The 20,963-nt window shown below is 46.3% G+C and overlaps 1 protein-coding gene across 10 annotated transcripts in view; it reads left to right on the plus strand.

The window, feature by feature from the left end:
• Positions 1–20,484, plus strand: part of ZNF618 (zinc finger protein 618) — a 189,134-nt gene extending 168,650 nt beyond the window's left edge. For 6 of the 10 annotated variants that reach the window (XM_058445570.1, XM_058445571.1, XM_058445573.1 and 3 more), the window contains 2 exons: positions 11,650–11,751; positions 12,409–17,190. In XM_058445570.1, coding sequence (XP_058301553.1) covers positions 11,650–11,751; positions 12,409–13,925 — 1,619 coding nt within the window. In that variant the 3' untranslated portion in view covers positions 13,926–17,190. Of the gene's footprint in view, positions 1–11,649; positions 11,752–12,408 lie in introns of all 10 variants that reach the window. The other 4 variants (XM_032164948.2, XM_058445576.1, XM_032164946.2 and 1 more) reach the window with 1 other exon arrangement.
• The last annotated feature ends 479 nt before the right edge of the window (positions 20,485–20,963 follow it).

Raw genomic sequence — 20,963 nt, forward strand, 5'->3', positions numbered from 1 at the left:
CACAGGCTGGTCTGTGCTCTGCAGGCGGGGGCAGTGGGGAGGCAGCACAGGTTCTGTGGGAACACGGAGAGGTGGGACAGAGTTGAAAAGACTTCCTGGAGGTGGTGGCCTCTTGGTTGGGCCTAAAGGCCAAGTAGGAGCTAGCCTGGAAGCAAAATGTGCAGGTGAAAATGGAACACGGTTTGAGATCAAGGTGAGCAGAGGCAGAAGGTGGGGCTGGAGAGCCATGCAGCCCAAGGCGAGCTGGGCTAAGGCCCGCCTCAGAGCAGAGTCTCATTCACTAACACCCTATGTCCCAGAATGCAGTTGCACCCAAACCTGAGGACACATCAGAATCACCAGGAGGGCTTCCTTGAGCACAGATTTCTAGGCTCCATTGTGCGTTTCTGATTCAGTAGGTCTGCAGAGGTGGGGACTAGGATTTGCATTTCTGGTAAGTCTTAAGACAGTGCTGACGCTACTGGTTCAGGGACCGCCCTTTGAGAACCACTGCTCTGGAGCTACAGGTGCAGTTATCTGCTCTCTAGGCAGCCTTTTTATTACATTTCACCACGGCATAACACAAGTCTCAGGGAGACAGTATGTGCTGGAATAAGTAAATAATTCCAAATTCTCAGTGGTTAAACATACAGACCATTTACTTCTCACCCACATTATAGCCCAATGCGCATGACCTAGTTGGGTGGCTTCCACATGGTGATTCAGGGATCAAGGCTGTTTTTTCTATTGTCTCCATCCTCCTCTAGATCTTCAGCATCCTCTCTCTTTGTGGAGGGGGAGAGAGGCTGTGGGGCAGGCACACTTCTTTACCATTTCAGACCGCAAGTGACACCCGTAAATGCTCAAATTCCAGTGTGGAGAATTAGTCACATGACCAGCCTGAATCCATGGGCGGAAGCATGTCCAGAGCCACTGTCCCGGGACAGCTGGACACTCTGCAAAGGGAAACGTGAGTCTGGGGAGGCAGCTAGCTGTCCCTCCACCCCTTTCCCTAGAGGAATTCTCTAGAGGCATTAGAAATAATGATTGAGAAGTACCTGACATAATGGTGCTCAGTAATTGGTAGCTGCTATTATTTCACCTGTTATTGTTACTGTACAAATCTTTCATATCATCTCCCAGGTCTGGGCTGACTAGCATAGAGTATTACAGGACTAGAATCTCTTTTAGGTTGAGTGCTGTTCTATTAGTGTAGTCTCTATCATTCATTCATTCATCCAGCATATATTAACTGGTTATCTGCTGTATATTAGGCATGAAATCAGATGATCTTTTTGGGGAGCCTATTATTTATTTCTAATGAACTTAAAATCAGGACAGAGCTCTGGAGTGGCAGCCAAGGCACTTGCCTCGGAGACCTGTTCTAACTGGTGTGTCTGGGTACTGTGGGACCTCCTGCAGGAAGCTGTGTCTCCATCTCTAAAGCAAGGGCTGAAAATCCCCGTCTCCAGCAGCCTTCCCCACGCCACGGTTCCCACCCCCTGCTTTCCTTTGCCGTCAGCCGTGCCTCACCAGGGAAGGCCTTGAATGCCAGCTCAAGGTGTTTAGACCCCATGGGGAAGCAGGATCCCCGGACTAGGGACAGCAGTTGGCAAGCTGCTTGGGAACCACTGCCTGAACATATCGCTTGGTCCTGAGACTCCCACAGCACAGCCTTCTGCACTCCTCCTCTGAATCCTCGGCACTCTGCCCGTGCTCTGCCAGCTTCTGGAAGCTGAGCTGTGATTAGGGAAGAGCCTGGGTGCCAGTGCTTTCCCATCCCTGGAGGCCATTAAAATGCAAATCAGGACTGAGCCTTGAGGTGGCCCCACCTCTCCCAAGCATCTTGACTTGTTTTTGGAGTGGAGCCGTGGGCTGCTTTGTTCTGGTTCAGCGCAGCCAGAGAATGCCTGGCTGGCAATCCAGCGCAAAGCCAGGCTGAATCCTAGCCACACTGAATCGGGATTAAAGGCTTGGCTCCATAGAGAAAAATTAAGCATCATGAGCTGTGCAGTTCACAGCACCGCTGATAAGGAGGATCAGCCTTGAATAACACCAATCTCATTATGGGGCTGCTGAATGGCACAGGGTAATTCCCGCTAATAAACTTCCTTTCTGTGCTGTAGGAAAACCTGGCGTGCCTTGGTGACGTTGAAGCATGCTTTGGCAGTAATAATACCATAGATAGCTAAAATTTTGAGTGCTTTCTGTGCGTCGCTTGTGGTACTGAGAGCTTTACACAGGTTATTTCATCAGATCTTCCTGATTAGGTAGTTGACATTTTCATCCCCATTATGCAGATGATGAAACCGAGGCTCAGAGAATGTAATCACTGGCCCAAAGTTGCACAGCTCCTAAAAAAAGCATCTAATAGCATTTGAGCTTTTACGTGGCGCCAGGCCTTGTTCTAAGACTTTTACGTATATTCATTCATTTAATTCTCAGAACAACCCTCAGAGTTAAGTGCCCATAACAGCTCCACCTTCATAGCTAACGAAACGGCGGCACAAATTGGTTAAGTAACTTGTCCAAGGCTATGCAGGCACAGTGGCAGGCTATGGATAGGATTCCAGCTCTCGCGGTGAACTCCAGAGCCCATGTTCTCAACATCCACCCTGTGCAGCCTTAGGTAGACCCTGATGGAAGGTTAGCAGAGATGGAAGCCCTCTCAGAGGTCATCTCTTTCAGCCTCCTCATTAAAGTACAGCCAGGAGGACCACAGCTAAGAGAGATTGGGAGACTTTCCAGACAGCAAGCAAGCTGGCAGCTCATGGGTTTAGGATTTTGGAGGTGACCACACCTGGTTTCTTTCTTTCTTGGTTTTTTTTTTTTGTTTTTCCTTTTAGACAGAGTCTTGCTCTGTCGCCCAGGCTGGAGTGCAGTGGCACGATCTCAGCTGTATACCTGCAACTTCCGCCTTCTGGGCTCAAGCGATTCTTGTGCCTCAGCCTCCCTAGTAGCTGGGATTACAGGCATACACCACCACGCCCAGCTAAGTTTTGTACTTTTAGGAGAGACAGGGTTTCACCACGTTGGCCAGGCTGGCCTTGAACTCCTGGCCTCAAGTGATCCGCCCACCTCAGCCCCCCAAAGTGCTGGGATTACAGGCCTGAGCCACCGTGCCTAGCACCACACCTGGTTTCTGACCCCTTTGAGCCACTTCACCTCCCTGGACTTCAGTTTTTCTGTCTGTGAAGTGGGTTTATTGGTATTCTCAGCAGGGCTGGGTTGAGGGTTCCAGAGATGACGGATGTGGAGTATCAAGGGCCATGGCACATTCTAAGACCCGACAACAGCAGATGCCTCTTTTTCCATCCCTGTCAGAAATACCTGCTTTCTCCTGCCTGCAGTGGTCCCTCTCTGGGAAGCAACCTTTATTCCAGCTTTGCATCCAGCCCTTTACAAATGTACATGTGGGGGAGGGGGAGGACACACAGGATAGCCACACTGAGGAAACCTTATTTTCATCTCAAGCTATAAATCAAGCCTTTCACAGAGCTTTTAACTCATTTGTATTGGGAGTGGTACCTGTGGCATATGGAGAAGAAAAAGTCTTAAATCAACCAATATTATACATTGTTATTTAATACAAGTTGAAGAATCTCAATTCTAAGTTCTATGGAAGGGCAGAGAATAAGAATCATTCCTGCAGCTTACCCTGCCCTGGCACTTTGGATGGAAGAGAGAAAACCGAGACCCAGAGAGTTGAAGTAGCTAATTCAGTGTCACACCATCGCAGAACTGGGTTCAAATCCAGGGTTTTCACATCTCTGTACTGTAGTGGAGAAAGTCAGTAAGAAAGGCTACTTTTTTTTTTTATTATTGTACTTTAAGTTCTAGGATACATGTGCACAACACACAGGTTTGTTACATATGTATACATGTGCCATGTTGGTGTGCTGCACCCATTAACTGTCATTTACATTAGGTATATCTCCTAATGCTATCCTCCCCCCACCCCACGACAGGCCCCGGTGTGTGATGTTCCCCTTCCTGTGTCCAAGTGTTCTCATTGTTCAATTCCCACCTATGAGTGAGAAGATGCGGTGTTTGGTTTTTTATCCTTGCGATAGTTTGCTGAGAATGATGGTTTCCAGCTTCATCCATGTCCCTACAAAGGACATGAACTCATCCTTTTTTATGGCCACATAGTATTCCATAGTGTATATTTGCCACATTTTCTTAATCCAGTCTATCATTGATGGACATTTGGGTTGGTTCCAAGTCTTTGCTATTGTGAATAGTGCCGCAATAAACATACGTGTGTGTGTGTGTCTTTATAGCAGCATGATTTATAATCCTTTGGGTATATACCCAGTAATGGGATGGCTGGGTCAAATGGTATTTCTAGTTCTAGATCCTTGAGGAATCGCCACACTGTTTTCCACAATGGTTGAACTAGTTTACAGTCTCACCAGCAGTGTAAAAGTGTTCCTATTTCTCCCCATCCTCTCCAGCACCTGTTGTTTCCTGACTTTTTAATGATGGCCATTCTAACTGGTGTGAGATGGTATCTCATTGTGGTTTTGATTTGCATTTCTCTGATGGCCAGTGATGATGAGCATTTTTTCATGTGTCTGTTGATTGCATAAATGTCTTCTTTTGAGAAGTGTCTGTTCATATCCTTCACCTCCTTTTTGATGGGGTTTTTTTTTCTTGTAAGTTTGTTTGAGTTCTTTGTAGATTCTAGATATTAGCCCTTCGTCAGATGAGTAGATTGCAAAAATTTTCTCCCATTCTGTAGGTTGCCTATTCACTCTGATGGTAGTTTCTTTTGCTGTGCAGAAGCTCTTTAGTTTAATTAGATCCCATTTGTCAATTTTGGCTTTTGTTGCCATTGCTTTTGGTGCTCTAGACATGAAGTCCTTGCCCATGCCTATGTCCTGAATGGTATTGCCTAGGTTTTCTTCTAGGGTTTTTATGGTTTTAGGTCTAACATGTAAGTCTTTAGTCCATCTTGAATTAATTTTTGTGTAAGGTGTAAGGAAGGGATCCAGTTTCAGCTTTCTACATATGGCTAGCCAGTTGTCCCAGCACCATTTATTAAATAGGGAATCCTTTCCCCATTTCTTGTTTTTGTCAGGTTTGTCAAAGATCATATGGTTATAGATGTGTGGTGGTATTTCTGAGGGCTCTGTTCTGTTCCATTGGTCTATATCTCTGTTTTGTTACCAGTACCATGCTGTTTTGGTTACTGTAGCCTTGTAGTATAGTTTGAAGTCAGGTAGTGTGATGCCTCCAGCTTTGTTCTTTTGGCTTAGGATTGACTTGGCAATGTGGGCTCTTTTTTGGTTCTATGTAAACTTTAAAGTGGTTTTTTCCAATTCTGTGAAGAAAGTCATCGGTAGCTTGATGGGGATGGCATTGGATCTATAAATTACTTTGGACAGTATGGCCATTTTCATGATATTGATTCTTCCTATCCATGAGCATGGAATGTTCTTCCATTTGTTTTTGTCCCCTTTTATTTCGTTGAGTAGTGGTTTGTAGTTCTCCTTGTAGAGGTCCTTCACATCCCTTGTAAGTTGGATTCCTAGAAATACCAAGGCTACTTGTTTTCATTGGAAATTGTGTTTCGCCTCTGTGAATGTAAAGTCTGTCTATGAAAATAAATGCATTCTCTGCATTGGGAAAATGCAGAGAGGTTAGAAAATAAAGAATCAACCATAATTTCACTATTCAAAGCTAATCGCTGTTACCAACTTAATAGGTTTCTTTACAGTTTATTTTAAAATCGGATTTACAGAGATATAATTTACTAGACAAATAAAATTTACCAATTTGAAGAGTACAGTTTGATTGGTTTGGACAAATGTATGCTGTTGTTTAACTACCATCACAATAAAAATACATAACAGTGGCTAGGCATGGTGGCTCATGCCTGTGATCCCAACACTTTGGGAAGCTAAGGAGGGATGATTGCTTGAGGCCAGGAATTTGAGACCAGTCCCTGGACAGGGACAACATAGCATGACCCTGTGTCTAAAAAAATAAAAATTAAAAAAATTTAGAGCAGGTACGGTGGTTCACACCTGTAATCCCAACACTTTGGGAAGCTGAGGCAGGAGGATTGTTTGAGGCCAGGAGTTTGAGACCAGCCCTGGTCACCATAGCAATACTCTGTCTCTACAAAAAATTTGAAAATTAGCCATGCATGGTAGCACGCCCCTGTAGTCCCAGCTACTTAGGAGGCTCAGGTGGGAGGATCGCTTGAGCCCGGGAGGTTGAGGCCGCAGTGAGCTATGATGGTGCCACTGCACTCCAGCCTGGGCGACAGAGCAAGACCCTGTCTCTAAAATATAAAAATAATATTACCATCAACCCAGAAAGTTCCTTCATGCCCCTTTGCAGTCATTCCCTTTCTCCTACCCCCGCCACTGGCAGCTAACACCTGCTTTCTTTCGTTGTAGTTTTGCCTTTAGCGGATTTTATTGTATGTAGAGTTCTACGGTATTTAGCCTCTTGTGTCTAACTTCTTTCACTTAACATACTTTTGAGGTTTGTCCATGTTCTGTGATACCAATAATTCCTTTATTTTGCTGAGTTGTATTTCATTGTCTAGATATATCACAATTTGTTTATCCATTCACCAACTGAAGGTCATTTAGATCTCCAGTTCGGGGCTATTATGAATAATGCTGCTATGAACATTCATGTACAAGTCATGTATATGTGTAGACACATGTTCTCTTGGGTATATACCTGGAAGTGGAGATACTGAGCTGTAAGGTAATTCTGTTTAATCCTGTGAGGAATTGCCAGATTGTTACCTAAAGTGGCTCCACCATTTTTACATTTCTACCAACAGTGTATGAGGATTCTAATTTCTCCATATCCCTGTCTACACCTTTTATCATCTTCCTTCTTGATAACAGCCATCCTAGTGCATGTGAAATGGCATTTCATTGTGGTTTTGATTTACATTTTTCTGACAGCTAATAATGTTGAGCATCTGTTCATGTGCCCGTTGACCACATTGGCAAAGGATCTGAATAGACATTTCTCCAAAGAAAGATATAACCAGTAATGGGATTGCTGGATCAAGTGGTAGATCTACTTTTAGGTCTTTTTTTTTTTTTTTTTTTTTTTTTTAATTTTTTTTTTTGAGACGGAGTCTCGCTCTGTCGCCCAGGTTGGAGTGCAGTGGCGCAATCTCGGCTCACTGCAAGCTCCGCCTCCCGGGTTCACGCCATTCTCCTGCCTCAGCCTCTCCAAGTAGCTGGGACTACAGGCGCCCGCCACCACGCCCGGCTAACTTTTTGTATTCTTAATAGAGACGGGGTTTCACCGTGGTCTTGATCTCCTGACCTCGTGATCCGCCCGCCTCGGCCTCCCAAAGTGCTGGGATTACAAGCGTGAGCCACCGCGCCCGGCCTACTTTTAGGTCTTTAAGGAACCTCCACACTGTTTTCCATAGTGGTTGTGCTAGTTTACATTCCCACCGGCAGTGTAAAAGTATTCCCTTTCCACCACATCCATGCCAACATCTATTATTTTTTGATTTTTGATTATGGCCATTCTTGCAGGAGTAAGGTGGTATCGCACTGTGGCTTTGATTTGCATTTCCCTGATCATTAGTGATGCTGAGCATTTTTTCATATGTTTATTGGTCATTGTATATCTTCTTTTGAGAATTGTCTATTCGTGTCCTTAGGCCACTTTTTGATGGGATTGTTTATTTTGTTCTTGCTGATTTGTTTGAGTTCTTCATAGATTCTGGATATTAGTCCTTTGTCAGATGCATAGTTTGCAAAGATTTTATCCCACTCTATGGGTTATCTGTTTACTCTGCTGATTATTTCTTTTGCTGTGCAGAAGCTTTTATGTTTAAGTCCCATCTAGCTCTTTGTTTTTGGTGCATTTGCTTTTCTGTTCTTGGTCATGAGTTCTTTGCCTAAGCCAATGTCTAGAAGTGTTTTTCTGATGTTATCTTCTAGAATTTTTATGGTTTCAGGTCTTAGATTTAAGTGTTTGATCCATCTTGAGTTGATTTTTTTGTGTAAGGTGAGAGATGAGGATCCAGTTTTATTCTTCTACATGTGGCTAGCCAATTATCCCAGCACCATTTGTTGAATAGGGTGTCCTTTCCCCACTTTATGCTTTTATTTGCTTTGTTGAAGATCAGTTGGCTGTGTTTGGCTTTATTTCTGGATTCTCTATTCTGTTCTATTGGTCTATGTGCCTATTTTTATGCCAGTACTGTGCTATTTTGGTGAATATAGCCTTGTAGTATAGTTTGAAGTCCGGTAATGTGTTGCCCCCAGATTCATTCTTTTTTCTTAGCTTTGCTTTGGCTATGCAAGCTCTTTTTTGGTACCATATAAATTTTAGGATTGTTTTTTCTAGTTCTGTGAAGAATAATGATGTTGTTTTGACGGGAATCACATTGAATTTGTAGATGCTGTTGGCAGTATGGTCATTTTCACAATATTGATTCTACCCATCCATGAGCACGGGATGTGTTTCCATTTGTTTGTGTCATCTATGATTTCTTTCAGCAGTGTTGTGTAGTTTTCCCTGTAGAGGTCTTTCACCTCCTTGATTAAGCGTATTCCTAAGTTATTTTTTTGGTTTGGTGTTTTTTTGTTTGTTTGTTTGTTTTTTGGGGGGACGGTTTTTTGGCAGCTTTTGTAAAAGGGGTTGAATTCTTGATTTAGTTCTCAGCTTGGTCACTGTTGATGTATAGCAGTGCTACTGATTTGTGTACATTGATTTTGTGTCCTGAAACTTTACTGAGTTCATTAATCAGTTCTAGGAGCTTTTTGGATGAGTCTTTAGGGTTTTCTAGGTGTATGATCGTATCATCAGTGAACAGACTTTGCCTATTTTTAATTGGTTTTTTTTATCCTTTTATTATTGAGTTGTGAGAGTTCTTTATATACTCTAGATACAAGATCCCTATAGATAGATTATTTGCAAATATCTTTCCCATTCTGTGGGTTGTCTTTTTACTTTCTTGATGTCCTTCGAAGTATACAAGTTTTTAATTTTGAAGTCCATTCATCTGTTTTTTTCTGTGCTTTTGGTGTCATATCCAGGCAGTGGTGTCAAGAAACCACTGCCTAACCCAAGGGCACAAAGACCTAATCAGTTCATGTGTTTCCTTATAAAACTCTAAGAATTTTATACTTTTAGCTCTTACATTTAGGTCTGTATTCCATTTTGAGTTTATTTTTATATGTGTGTGAGGCGGGAGTCCAATTTTATTCTTTTACATGTGGGTATCTAGTTGTCCCAGCACCATTTGTTGAAAAGACTGTTATTTTCCCCCACTGAGTTGTCCTGATAACCTTGTCAAAACTCAGTTGGCCATAAATTTAGGTGCTTATTTCTATTATTTCCAGTTGTATTCCATTGATCTATATGTCCGTCCTGTGCCAGTATTATACTGTCTTAATTACTATAGCTTTGTAGTAGTTTGGAAATCAGGAAGTATATTCCTCCAACTTTGTCCTTTTTCTAAATTGTTTTGGCTATTCTGTATCTCTTGCATTTCCAGATGAATTTTGGGATCAGCTTGTCAGTTTTTGCAGAAAAACAACAACAATATGGATTTTGATAAGGACTGTGTTTAATCTAGATGAGTTGGGACATTCCATGTTCATAGACTGAAAGACTTAATTTTTAACAGTAAGTCTTCCAGTCCATGAACATGGAATATCTTTTCATTTACTTAGGTCTTATTTGAGTTCTTTCAACAGTGTTTTTAGTTTTCAGTGTTCAATTCTTATACTTTTTAAAATTTCATCGTAAGTAATTATTTTCAAAGCTATTGTAAATGGAATTGTTTTCTTAACTCAACTTTTGGAATGTTTATCACTAGTATGGAAAAATGCCATTTCGTTTTATGTATTGATCTTGTATCCTGCACCCTCGCAGAATTTGTTTATTAGTTCTAATTGTTTTGTATGTATGTGGATTCCATAAGATTTTCTATATACACAATCATGTCATCTGCAGTTAGAGATCATTTTACTTCTTCCATTCCAATCTGGATGTTTTTCTTTTTTTACCTAATTGTTCTAGCTAGAACTTCTAATACAGTCATGCACCACATGATGTACATGATGGACTGCATATGACAGTGGTCCCATAAAACTATAATATCCTATCTTTACTATACCTCTTTTATGTTCAGATACACAAATATTTACCATTGTGGTACAGTTGCCTGAAGTATTCAGTACAGTAACACACTGTACAGGTTTGTAGCATAGAAGCAGTAGGCTATACCATATAGCCTAGGTGTATAATAGGATATACCATCTAGGTTTGTGTAAGTACACTTTATGATGTTTGCACAATGACAAAATCTCCTAACAACACACTTCTCAGAATATATGTCCAACATGACTCTACATGTTGAATAGAAGAAATGAGAGTGAGAGTGAACGTTCTTACCTTGTTCCTGATGTTAGGGAGAAAGCTTTCAGTGTTTCATCATTAAGCATGATGTTAGCTGTGGGGGTTTTGGTAGATGCTCTTTATTAGGTTGGAAAACTTCCCTTCGATTCCTAGTTTACTGAGTGTTTTTATCATGAAAAAGGTGTTAGATTTTGTCAAATGCTTTTCTGCATCTATTGAGATGACCATGTGATTTTCGTCCTTTTCTCCATTAGCGTGGTGTATTACATTTATTTGTGTATGTTTAATCAACTGTATTCCTGGAGTAAATCTCACTTGGAATCCTTTATCTATGTTGCCGGATTATTACATCACAGGATCACAATTAGGCAGCCAGGTTCATAGCAGAACAGTAATACTGAAAACAGCAGAGCCAGACACCTAGGACTCGGGAGTGTGGTTAAGCAAGCTGTGGTGTATCGTATATGATAGAAGTGCATGTGGCCGTGAGTAGTGACAAGAATGTGACTTGGACCATTTCCTATTCAGAAATGATCCCATAAACATGTCAAGGAGTAACCATGCATCCAGGAGAATAGGCATCTACCAATTACTTATAACTGGATACAACTGCATATGTGCACTTAACAAAAAACTAGAGAAGTATGTAGAGGACACATCCAGGAACTGGGAACCTGGGATTATGTCCAGCCCTGCTACTGTTTTCTCTGTGATCGTGGGCAAATCTTTTCTTATATCCAAGCTTCAGTTTCCATGTCTTACAGTGAGGGGTTTGATAATTTGGTACTTTGTGTCACACATGGCTTTGGTTTTGTTTTGTTCATTTCATAAAATTTCTAGTAAATATACTTAAAAAATGCAAACTTTGCGGAAGTGTGAGAGGATGAGGAGTTTTTGGCCACTTGGGGGGTGTGACTGGTACTCCCTTCCCTCCATATCAGCTAGAACTCTGTGGTTGTGTGCAGGGAGTAGGTGTGGGGTTCCAGCCAGGCTTGGGATCCAGTGCTTCCCATTTCCGGAGAGTTTGCTCCGTACCACACACTGTGCTCAGCTCTTCCTGGATTAGCTCTTGTTAGTCCTACCAGCAGTAGTGTAATGTCCATATGATTACCTTAGTTTTTCCAAATGATGAAAATGAGGCTTTGCAAGCATAGATAGTTGTCTAAGGAGGAGCCAGGATTTTAACCCAGGCCTGAGTCCCAGTGGCCACATTCTGCTGTTACCCACCACACTCTAGTTCTCATCTCGTTCCTCAACAGGGCTCTTACCCTTCTAGGTAACACACTGTCCCCTTTGTGCCCACAGCTGACAATGAAAACAACATCGCCTCCAACCAGTCCCGATCGCCACCTGCTGTTGTAGAAGAGAAGTGGAAACCTCAGGCCCAGAGGAATAGCGCCAATAACAGTAGGTCCCCCCAAGCAGGGCTGGACCTGAGGGTCCCCTTATGCTCTAGTTGTTCCTCTCTGCCCCCCCATTCCCACCATTTGTGCTTCCTGTGATGTTGTAAGATGACGCATGATAGTTTCCAAAGCACTTTTACACCTAAGACCTTATTTGCAGGAGTTCTTAACTCAGGGGATGGGCAGAAGGAGGCCCAGGGAGAGGAGGTGACTTTTTTTGTGGTCAGAAAGCACCAATTTGTGGCAGAATCAGAACTAGAACCCACCTCTCCACAATTCCTGCTGGTTGCTGTTTCCTGACTTGATGATCCCATGTATCTTATTTCCTGAAGATTCCCATATTAGAGGAGATTCCTATATTGAGGAAGAAATTAGACTAGTTGGCTTCAAAGATCTTGGGGAATGACATAGACCACAATTATGTTGCATACATACCACTACATTCTATTCCCATGCCCATGGCAGGCCTTACTAATCAATCATAGAACTTTATCCCTGTGAGACCGTCACATATTAAAGGCAGCCAGCACCACCCATGTGTGCGCAAGAGGAAATATATTTGCCATTCCCAATACTAGATGTTTCGAGTATTAGGCTACTGCCACTGCAGGCAGCCTTGAATGCCAGAATTAATCCCATCTCTCTTTGTGTCCTCTGCCAGCCACTACCAGTGGTTTAACACCCAACAGCATGATCCCTGAAAAGGAGCGGCAGAACATTGCAGAGCGGCTGTTGAGGGTCATGTGCGCCGACCTGGGTGCACTGAGCGTGGTCAGTGGGAAGGAGTTCCTGAAGTTGGCCCAGACCTTAGTAGACAGTGGTGCCCGCTATGGGGCCTTCTCAGTCACTGAAATCCTGGGCAACTTCAACACGCTGGCACTGAAGCACCTGCCACGCATGTACAACCAGGTGAAGGTGAAAGTGACCTGTGCCTTGGGCAGCAATGCCTGCCTAGGCATCGGTGTCACCTGCCACTCCCAGAGTGTTGGCCCTGACTCCTGCTACATCCTCACAGCCTACCAGGCCGAGGGCAACCACATCAAGAGCTATGTGCTTGGTGTGAAGGGTGCGGACATTCGCGACAGCGGCGACCTTGTGCACCACTGGGTGCAGAACGTGCTGTCGGAGTTCGTAATGTCGGAGATCAGGACAGTGTACGTGACGGATTGCCGGGTGAGCACGTCCGCCTTCTCCAAGGCCGGCATGTGCCTTCGCTGCTCAGCCTGTGCCTTGAACTCAGTGGTGCAGAGCGTGCTGAGCAAGCGGACGCTGCAGGCCCGCAGCATGCACGAGGTAATCGAGCTGCTCAACGTGTGCGAGGACCTGGCGGGCTCCACGGGCCTGGCCAAGGAGACCTTTGGGTCGCTGGAGGAGACGTCACCACCGCCCTGCTGGAACTCGGTGACGGACTCACTGTTGCTGGTGCATGAGCGCTACGAGCAGATCTGCGAGTTCTACAGCCGGGCCAAGAAGATGAACCTCATCCAGAGCCTCAACAAGCACCTACTCAGCAACCTGGCGGCCATCCTGACGCCGGTGAAGCAGGCAGTCATCGAGCTGAGCAACGAGAGCCAGCCCACCCTGCAGCTGGTACTGCCCACCTATGTCAGGCTGGAGAAGCTGTTCACGGCCAAGGCCAACGACGCAGGCACCGTCAGCAAGCTCTGCCACCTCTTCCTGGAGGCGCTCAAGGAGAACTTCAAGGTGCACCCGGCCCACAAGGTGGCCATGATCCTGGACCCGCAGCAGAAGCTGCGGCCTGTGCCACCCTACCAGCACGAGGAGATCATTGGCAAGGTCTGCGAGCTCATCAACGAGGTGAAGGAGTCCTGGGCCGAGGAGGCCGACTTCGAGCCCGCTGCCAAGAAGCCCCGCTCTGCCGCTGGCGAGAACCCCGCAGCTCAGGAAGATGATCGGCTGGGGAAAAATGAAGTGTACGATTACCTGCAGGAGCCCCTCTTCCAGGCTACCCCTGATCTCTTCCAGTACTGGTCGTGCGTTACCCAAAAGCACACAAAACTCGCCAAGCTCGCCTTCTGGCTCCTGGCGGTTCCGGCCGTGGGCGCCAGAAGCGGGTGTGTAAATATGTGTGAACAAGCGCTTCTAATCAAACGGAGGCGGCTGCTCAGTCCAGAAGATATGAATAAACTCATGTTTCTGAAATCCAACATGCTTTAAGACTTGGCTTCGGGGAAAAAAAAAAGAAGAAGAGAAGATAACGTTAGAAAAAAACCACACAACACTGTCACAAACAAAGAAAAGGAATTTAAGTTCTAAACACTGTGGACCTCATTATAAATGCCCCCTGGAAACTTAAGTGCTTTTTTTTTATATGTGTGTGTGTGCGTGTGTGTACACAGCCACACTTGTGTGCACGTGTCTGAACACATGTGCTGTGGTTGTGGGGGTGTGGGGGGTCTCTGTGCTCATCTCCATGGCCAGAGAAACTTCACACACACACACACACACACACACACACACACACACACACACACGACCCTGGTGCGTGCTGGTGCGTGTACACACGCCTGTGCTTGGACGGGTGTGCATTGAACTGGGCGTGTCAGGAAAGCTGAGCGATTGGGAAAGAGGGAGATGTTTCACCTCCTTTTCTCAGTAAGGGGGCTTTAGAAGACTCCGCTTTCAGGTGTGCAGATTGGCAGAAAGCTGATGTTGTGAAATGTTCAGGCAGCTGAGATCTGAAGTGACTTGACGCTCTCTGTCCTTCACCCCGGTCCTCCTTTTCCCGCCTTGACCCTCTTCCAGCCCTCTCACCCTCCTGATCCCATTGTGCGCCCGCCCCCACACACCCTCGGCTGCTCTGCTGTGGACTCTCCACACTGCATCAGATGGACGGTTTCTGCACTGGACTTTGTTTCTCGTTCACCTTCAGGGCATTGAGCTGCTGCCTTTGAGATACCCCTTGGGTGTCCTGGGGCAGCCGCCTTAGAAACACACCTATCTATCTCCCCAAATCAGGAAAGGAGACTTAAAGAGTATAAAGCTGACATTTTGCTTTTTAATATAAGAGAGGAGAAAAAGACATTTTTCAGAGAAGTATAGATACTGTCTCCACTCCCTAATAATTTCTCTCCCGAACATTTTAGCAATTTTACCTTGTTTGGGGGTTCATTTTGTTTCTTCAGATTTGATTTAGACTCTGCTAGGAGGCACTGAATGTCTATAACTTATGTTTTGGAGTTTTGTTTTTTTACTTGCCCCTTTTGTTCCTCAAGTCACACTGTAAACTAGCTCATCTCAGTGGTATACTCAGTATCCTACGGTCTTTCTTGGCCTTCCCTGTACAGTTCAGTTTTCACATATTCGAACGGCCAAGATCAGGTTCTTGGCTGTGCTATTTGGAGACCAGGGGTTGGGGAGGAGTCACGGGTTCCACAGCTGCAGGGTTTGGTGGCTGTAGGGGAAGCAGTGGTTTGGGAGTTCTGAATGTAAGCGCCAGAGCTGCCCTCCTGGTCCGCTGTGCGTGGTACCCAGTGTCCATCACACTACTCACCCCCTCCCCAACCCTGGCAGTCCACAGCGACTCCGAAGTCAGCCCATAGTCACATCCACCACACCTCAGACCTGCCACAGCCTCTCCTCACTTCCCAGGACCCTGAGGCTTCCAGGAGCTCTGCTGCCACAGCCCTCGGGGTCCTCACTCACACCTCCGACTTCCAGGACGGCAGTGAGCATGGTGCGTTGTGGCCCCAGCAGTTGATGTTCCGAGGGTGGGATGGTGTTCGGCCGTGTTTGACTCGATGCTGTGAAAGATGTCTTCAGGCTTTTCTCTCCTGTTCCCCCAGCTGTGAGCAAATTAGGTTCTACACACACAGTTCAGATGCCAAGGGTGACACCCCATTCCCTTCACAAGAGGTGGTTCTGTCACAAATCAGTGCTCCACCCCCGCCACACCTCTCAGTGAATAAAGTGCTGGTGGTCTCACTCCCCTGGCCACCCTTAGCCATGGGATGGGGTGGTTACACTAAGGCTTCAGGCTGAGAATGGCCATCATGATGGGAGGCTGTTCGCAAAGGCACCTTCTGTCATCCTGGGGTTGGCTAAGTCAACTCCACCCCTTCCCAATAATAAAGCATTACTCAACTGTGAGATACCTCGACTACAAAAAGCACTGTACCACAGCCCTCTCCCCCTGGGTCCATGACGGGAGCAGGGAGTAAAGTTGATTGCAAACCTCATGAAGGCTTAGGATCATGGACCTGGAACATAGTGTTTGGGAGCCAAGCGTGCACACTTTGCCTCATGAGAACTCACCCAGCTCTCCCCGCGAGTCTTGGACACACTGAAATGGATCAAAGTGGGCCATTTCCACATTTGCTCCAGCAAACCGTGGTCTCAGGAACTACCATGCCATTTCCTCTGCTGGAGAAGTTCTAGGTATTTCCTCCACAACATTTCCAACTGGGGGACCGAGCCCACTTATCAGAGAAGAGCCGCCATCCACACTGGAGCAGGAACGGGGAGAAATCCAGACAGGAGCCTCATGTCACTTCCTAGGGAATATGGAAAGAAACATCAGCATACTTCTCAGTTGGGCCTTTGGAGGCATTCTGGAAGGTGGCCTCAGCATCACTGATGATTGACAGATGCCTACAGCAAAAGGTCCCTCTAGCGTTGCTTGACTGCTGGGGAAGGGACAGTGACCGGCACTTTGACCCACACAAGGATAGGAGCTGCCTACTTTGTGTGGTAGGTGAGAGCAGAGTCTGGGAGCCCATCCTCCCTCTACTTGGAGCAAAGTTGTGCTGGTGATGCCCCATTATTGGGCCAGTTGATTGGAAAATAGGCATTTCACTTTCTTGGAAAGCCATCGGACTAAGCCCAGATGTGCATTTAGAGCACTCAGCATTCTCCTCTTTGAAGCATGGGATGTGTGTCCTCCAGGAAGAGATTTGATCATAGGTTACCTCCCTTTCCCTTCTTTTCCACCTCAATTCAATACTTAGGAGTTGGCTGGCTTCTGCAGGTTTGATGTGAATGCCACTAGGTACTCAGAAAGCTGTCCTCTGGGGCTGCCTTTTCCAGTCAGATAACAAGATAGCAGATGATCATTTCTTGCAACCTCTGGTTCCCTCTGGAAACTGGTGTCACCAACAGGAAAGGCTGTACCAAGGTGCCCTCTTCTCAGACAGGCTGTTCTCAGAGTGCAAATCCTGCTGCAACTAACAGCTTAATAAAACCCAAAGATCTCACAAGTCCAGCTACTGGCCCCTTTATCTCCAACAATATCCACCTCACCAAATTCTAGTTCAGCCAAAGGATTGAGACAGGCTCTTCCAGTTCATGTGGTGTCCAGCCTGACCTTCACATCTGGAAGGATTTTGTCATCTGCCTCCCCGTTCTGGGGCCACTGTAGGTCTTTCCATCACAAGCCTTTGGGGGATCTGGGACCAGGAATTTGGGCCGTTTCTACCATATTCTCACAGCCTAAGGTGGTGGCCTGCTGATGTGGAGACAACTAGCCTTGAGCCATGTGGTCCCCAGGACAGAAATGACCTTTGTTTTGACGTACATGGACCCAAGAGGGGAGGTGAAGAAAACACACCTCCACCTGTCAAGTTCTTCTCCCTCATCTGAGGTCAGTTTGCTTCAGCAACAAAGCCCAAGCCAAGAACCGCAGCGTTGAGGGTGGTCCCTCAGAGTGGAGTAGCCTGAGGAATCTCAGGTCCACCAAGAGCAGTGGTACCATCCGGGCCATGGGGGGATGCCCTTGTTCTGGCACAGTTCTCCACTTCCCGATGCCTGGCTCAGCCAGCCAGGCCTCCCTCTAATGGCATTTAGTAACCAGGAAACAAAACGCATGCCACTTGAGCAAAACTGCCTGCACTGCGTCTCTGGGTGTTCGCCGCAGAGGCCACCTGCTGCATCACCAGCGATGAAGCTTTGCCACCCTCCTGCTTGGCAGCTTCACACTTGACATCTGGGGATTGGTTTTTGGCTGGGGAAAGGGTACCAGGGTTTCCTGGCAAGGACAGGAGGGCAGTGCAGTGACACAGATGAGAAGCTGTGAGTCTCCAGGATTCAAGGAAGCCACCAGGTGTGTAGGCTGGGAAGAGACATCTCTTTCAGTTTGACCTTTATCTCCTGCACTTTTAAAGAAACACCAGAGAAAAAATCTACAAGGCGTGTTTCCACTGAAGCTGAACCTCTGCCTTTAGGAGTCCCCTGTTTTTGAACAAGGCCACCTGCTTCCCCTGGACTTGAGCTGGACTCCTTGAAGAGGGGGCTTCTGGAGAGACGTTAGGAATAGCACATGCTCTCCAGGGGCCACAGGGTCATCGGGAAGGTTTGAAATGAAGATGGGATGTGGCTGGAGCAGACTGTAAGATGGCTCCATTGGGGACACTCCCCTCATCTTGTCATCATGATGGATATGCTGGAAGAGGAGGTGTCTCAGTGAGCCGCCCCAAGTTCATAGCTTTGCCTTGGCAACAGCGGCAATGCCTCTATCTCTGGGATGCATCTTAAGGAGGGCTCCTAACAAGGCCGATGATTTAGACAGAACAAGAGACGAAGGAAGGTCCAGCCATCCCCTGGAGCCAGTAGGTGGGAGCTCCTGTCCCCTCCAGCCCTGCTCCGGCCCCTGTGTCCAGCTGGGCCAGTGGAAGAACTGGGAAGGAGGCAGCCCCTCCCTTTCACTGTGGCTAATGTTTGCTAGGCCAGTTATGGTAAACCAATGATACAGTGTTTTCCCTCTTAACGTTCCCCTCCTAGTTTTGCCTTTTCAGGGTTTTCTGGGGGAGTTTGTTGTAGTAGTTGTTTTTCTTCCTCTCTCATTTGGGTTTGAGGATTGTGGTCGGGGGAGCCCTGGCTTTCACCACAGGAGCCCGGTGGTTTCTGTGGAAGAGGCGCCCACTCCCACTTTAATGAGGGTGAAGATTGTCGGTCACTGTTTGACATATTCATGCCCCGCCCCTCCCCCGCCTCGCCCACCACGGGTGTCGCTTTAAAGAGTCAATTCTTGTACAGAGAAGGATTTGCTAGGTTTGCATTTGGGCGTTAGCATCACGGCCCACGAGGGCCCTGCCCAACCGTGCGTTCCGTGGGGCACCTTGACTCTTCAAACCAAAATTCCTTAAAGGGGCACAGCCCAGCCTTGTCCGCAACCTCAGGGGCCTGGGATTCCTGTGGCGCTTCCTGAATTCCAGGTTGGCACAGATGAGGTCTGAGACCAGCCGGAAGGAGGGGCTCCTCCCACAACCCAGGTGCCAGCTGGTCTCCGCCTAGGACCTTCCCTCCCGCCCAGCCAGGGTGGGTGGCATCCCACGCGGTGAAACGAGCTCGTGGACTGACCGGGGGCTGGGCCTCGCCAGCCAGGAGAGAGCGAGGGCCGCATGGTGGGGCTGGCCCAGGCAGCTCGTCCAGGGCCATTCAGATCCCAAGCATCAGGAAATCATTTTGTACAACCACCTGAAGCAGAGATATTTTTTAAGAAGCGTAAATTATTTTCAGTTGTTTTCTGATCCTACCTTTTTCTTTTCCCCACAACTTCACGCCGGTGATTCGTTCACATCAGGTAAATCTTGAGAAAGCCTTGGTGCCCTCCTCCCCACCCCCCACTCAGTAACCACGTGCGTGCACCCCCGCATCCTTTCTCAGTAGTTAAGACGTTCTAGGCAATACCATAGACACATCTGACTGTGTCTCTCTCTTCGAGTGCAAGAAACTCAAGTCATCTTAAAAAAAAAAAAAATACAAAAAAAATTTACAAAAAAACAAACACAAAAAAAATATCTTTTTTAGGCCAGAGTTTTCTACAGGTATTAATGAATATTTTTCTTAATCCTTATAAGTTTTATGTGTTTAATATTTCTTAATACCGGTAGCATTAATTTATACTTTTGTAGCAACACAATATTTTTATAAACAGCCGGTGCTTGGCTCAAGTCTTCACGAGGGGTTTATGCAGGGCCATCTTGGGGACCCTGTGTACCATGTACTGTATTTAAAAAAAAAAAAAAAAGTTACCTAGTGTCACACTTGCTGTGTTAATTAACAAAAGACGTTGTGTGCGGTCTCCTGTATCGGTGTGGATCCAACAGCTCTCCAGGGTGTCACATTGCATGGGGGTTGAGTTGACAGTTCTTGTTGTGATATGTAAACCCCCGAGACCAAACTTGAGGGTTTATTTAGGGTTTTCTGTTTGTCCTTTGGGTTTTTGTTTCACTTTGTTTTGGTGCCGTTTCTCCATTTACAGCCAAATCAGTTTCATGATGTTCAAAACATTTACTGATGTCAAATGGAGGAAAGGAACAGAAAACAAGATTTTTACAAAGTAATAAAATTTAAAACTGAGCTGTTTAACGTTGCTGTTTTTACCTGTCTGTTCTTGTCCAAAAGTGGAACATTCCCAAGGAGAAGAGGAAGGTTCCACTCGGTTCTTTAAGTCGCCAAAAGCCCCAGCCCAGGATTCAGTACCTCCCCTGCCCCCTGAATTCTTGCAGCACTATTTCCCAGTTGGTTGATGCCAAGGCAAAAAGATACCTTTTAACGGTTAGAGAGGATCAGTTGCTTAAATGATTTCATGTCAGTGTTGTATTTATGGTTTTACAATAAAACAACCTTTAGAAAGATGCAGCGTGTGGTGTTTTTTTTCTTGAGTTCGAGGTTGGGCCATACTGTCCAGTTAGGAGCAGAGCACCTGCAGGGCCCAGGTGAGTGGAGATGGGCCAGAGACAGGGCACCTGGGGTGACAGCACACATCCATCCCAGCGGGACACTGTGATGCTGGCATCGTTGACTTACCTGTGGTGATGCTGGTATCAGTGACTTACCTGTGAGCTCACAGCTCATGTTTTGCACCAGACCTGGCTCAGCCAGTGTTTGATAAATGAGGGAGGGACATGGTCGAGGAAGATGTGACCCTCCTGGGCTTGTGGAGCATTGTCCCATGGAGGAAGGGATGGATTTAGTCTCCATCCTCCAGGTCTAATGCCCCAGGCATATGTGCAGGTTGGCCCTGCCCTGCTGTCATCCACGAGGCTCCTGTGCCCCTTTACCTAGCGGCTTTGGCCCCCTAAATGGTGTATGTGATGTTATAACTGTTGTATGTATCGTCCATGTGCTGGGGAAGAGTGTCCATGGCTTTTGCCAAATTCCTGATGGCATGAGGGACTCTGAACAAATTAGGAATCAGTGCCCTCCACCATGAGCTACTAGAGGCCAGCCCTGGTGGGCTCACCAAGCCTGATGCCG

This window comes from Hylobates moloch, unplaced genomic scaffold (assembly GCF_009828535.3).
Source record: "Hylobates moloch isolate HMO894 unplaced genomic scaffold, HMol_V3 SCAFFOLD_10, whole genome shotgun sequence".
Taxonomy (NCBI): domain Eukaryota; kingdom Metazoa; phylum Chordata; class Mammalia; order Primates; family Hylobatidae; genus Hylobates; species Hylobates moloch.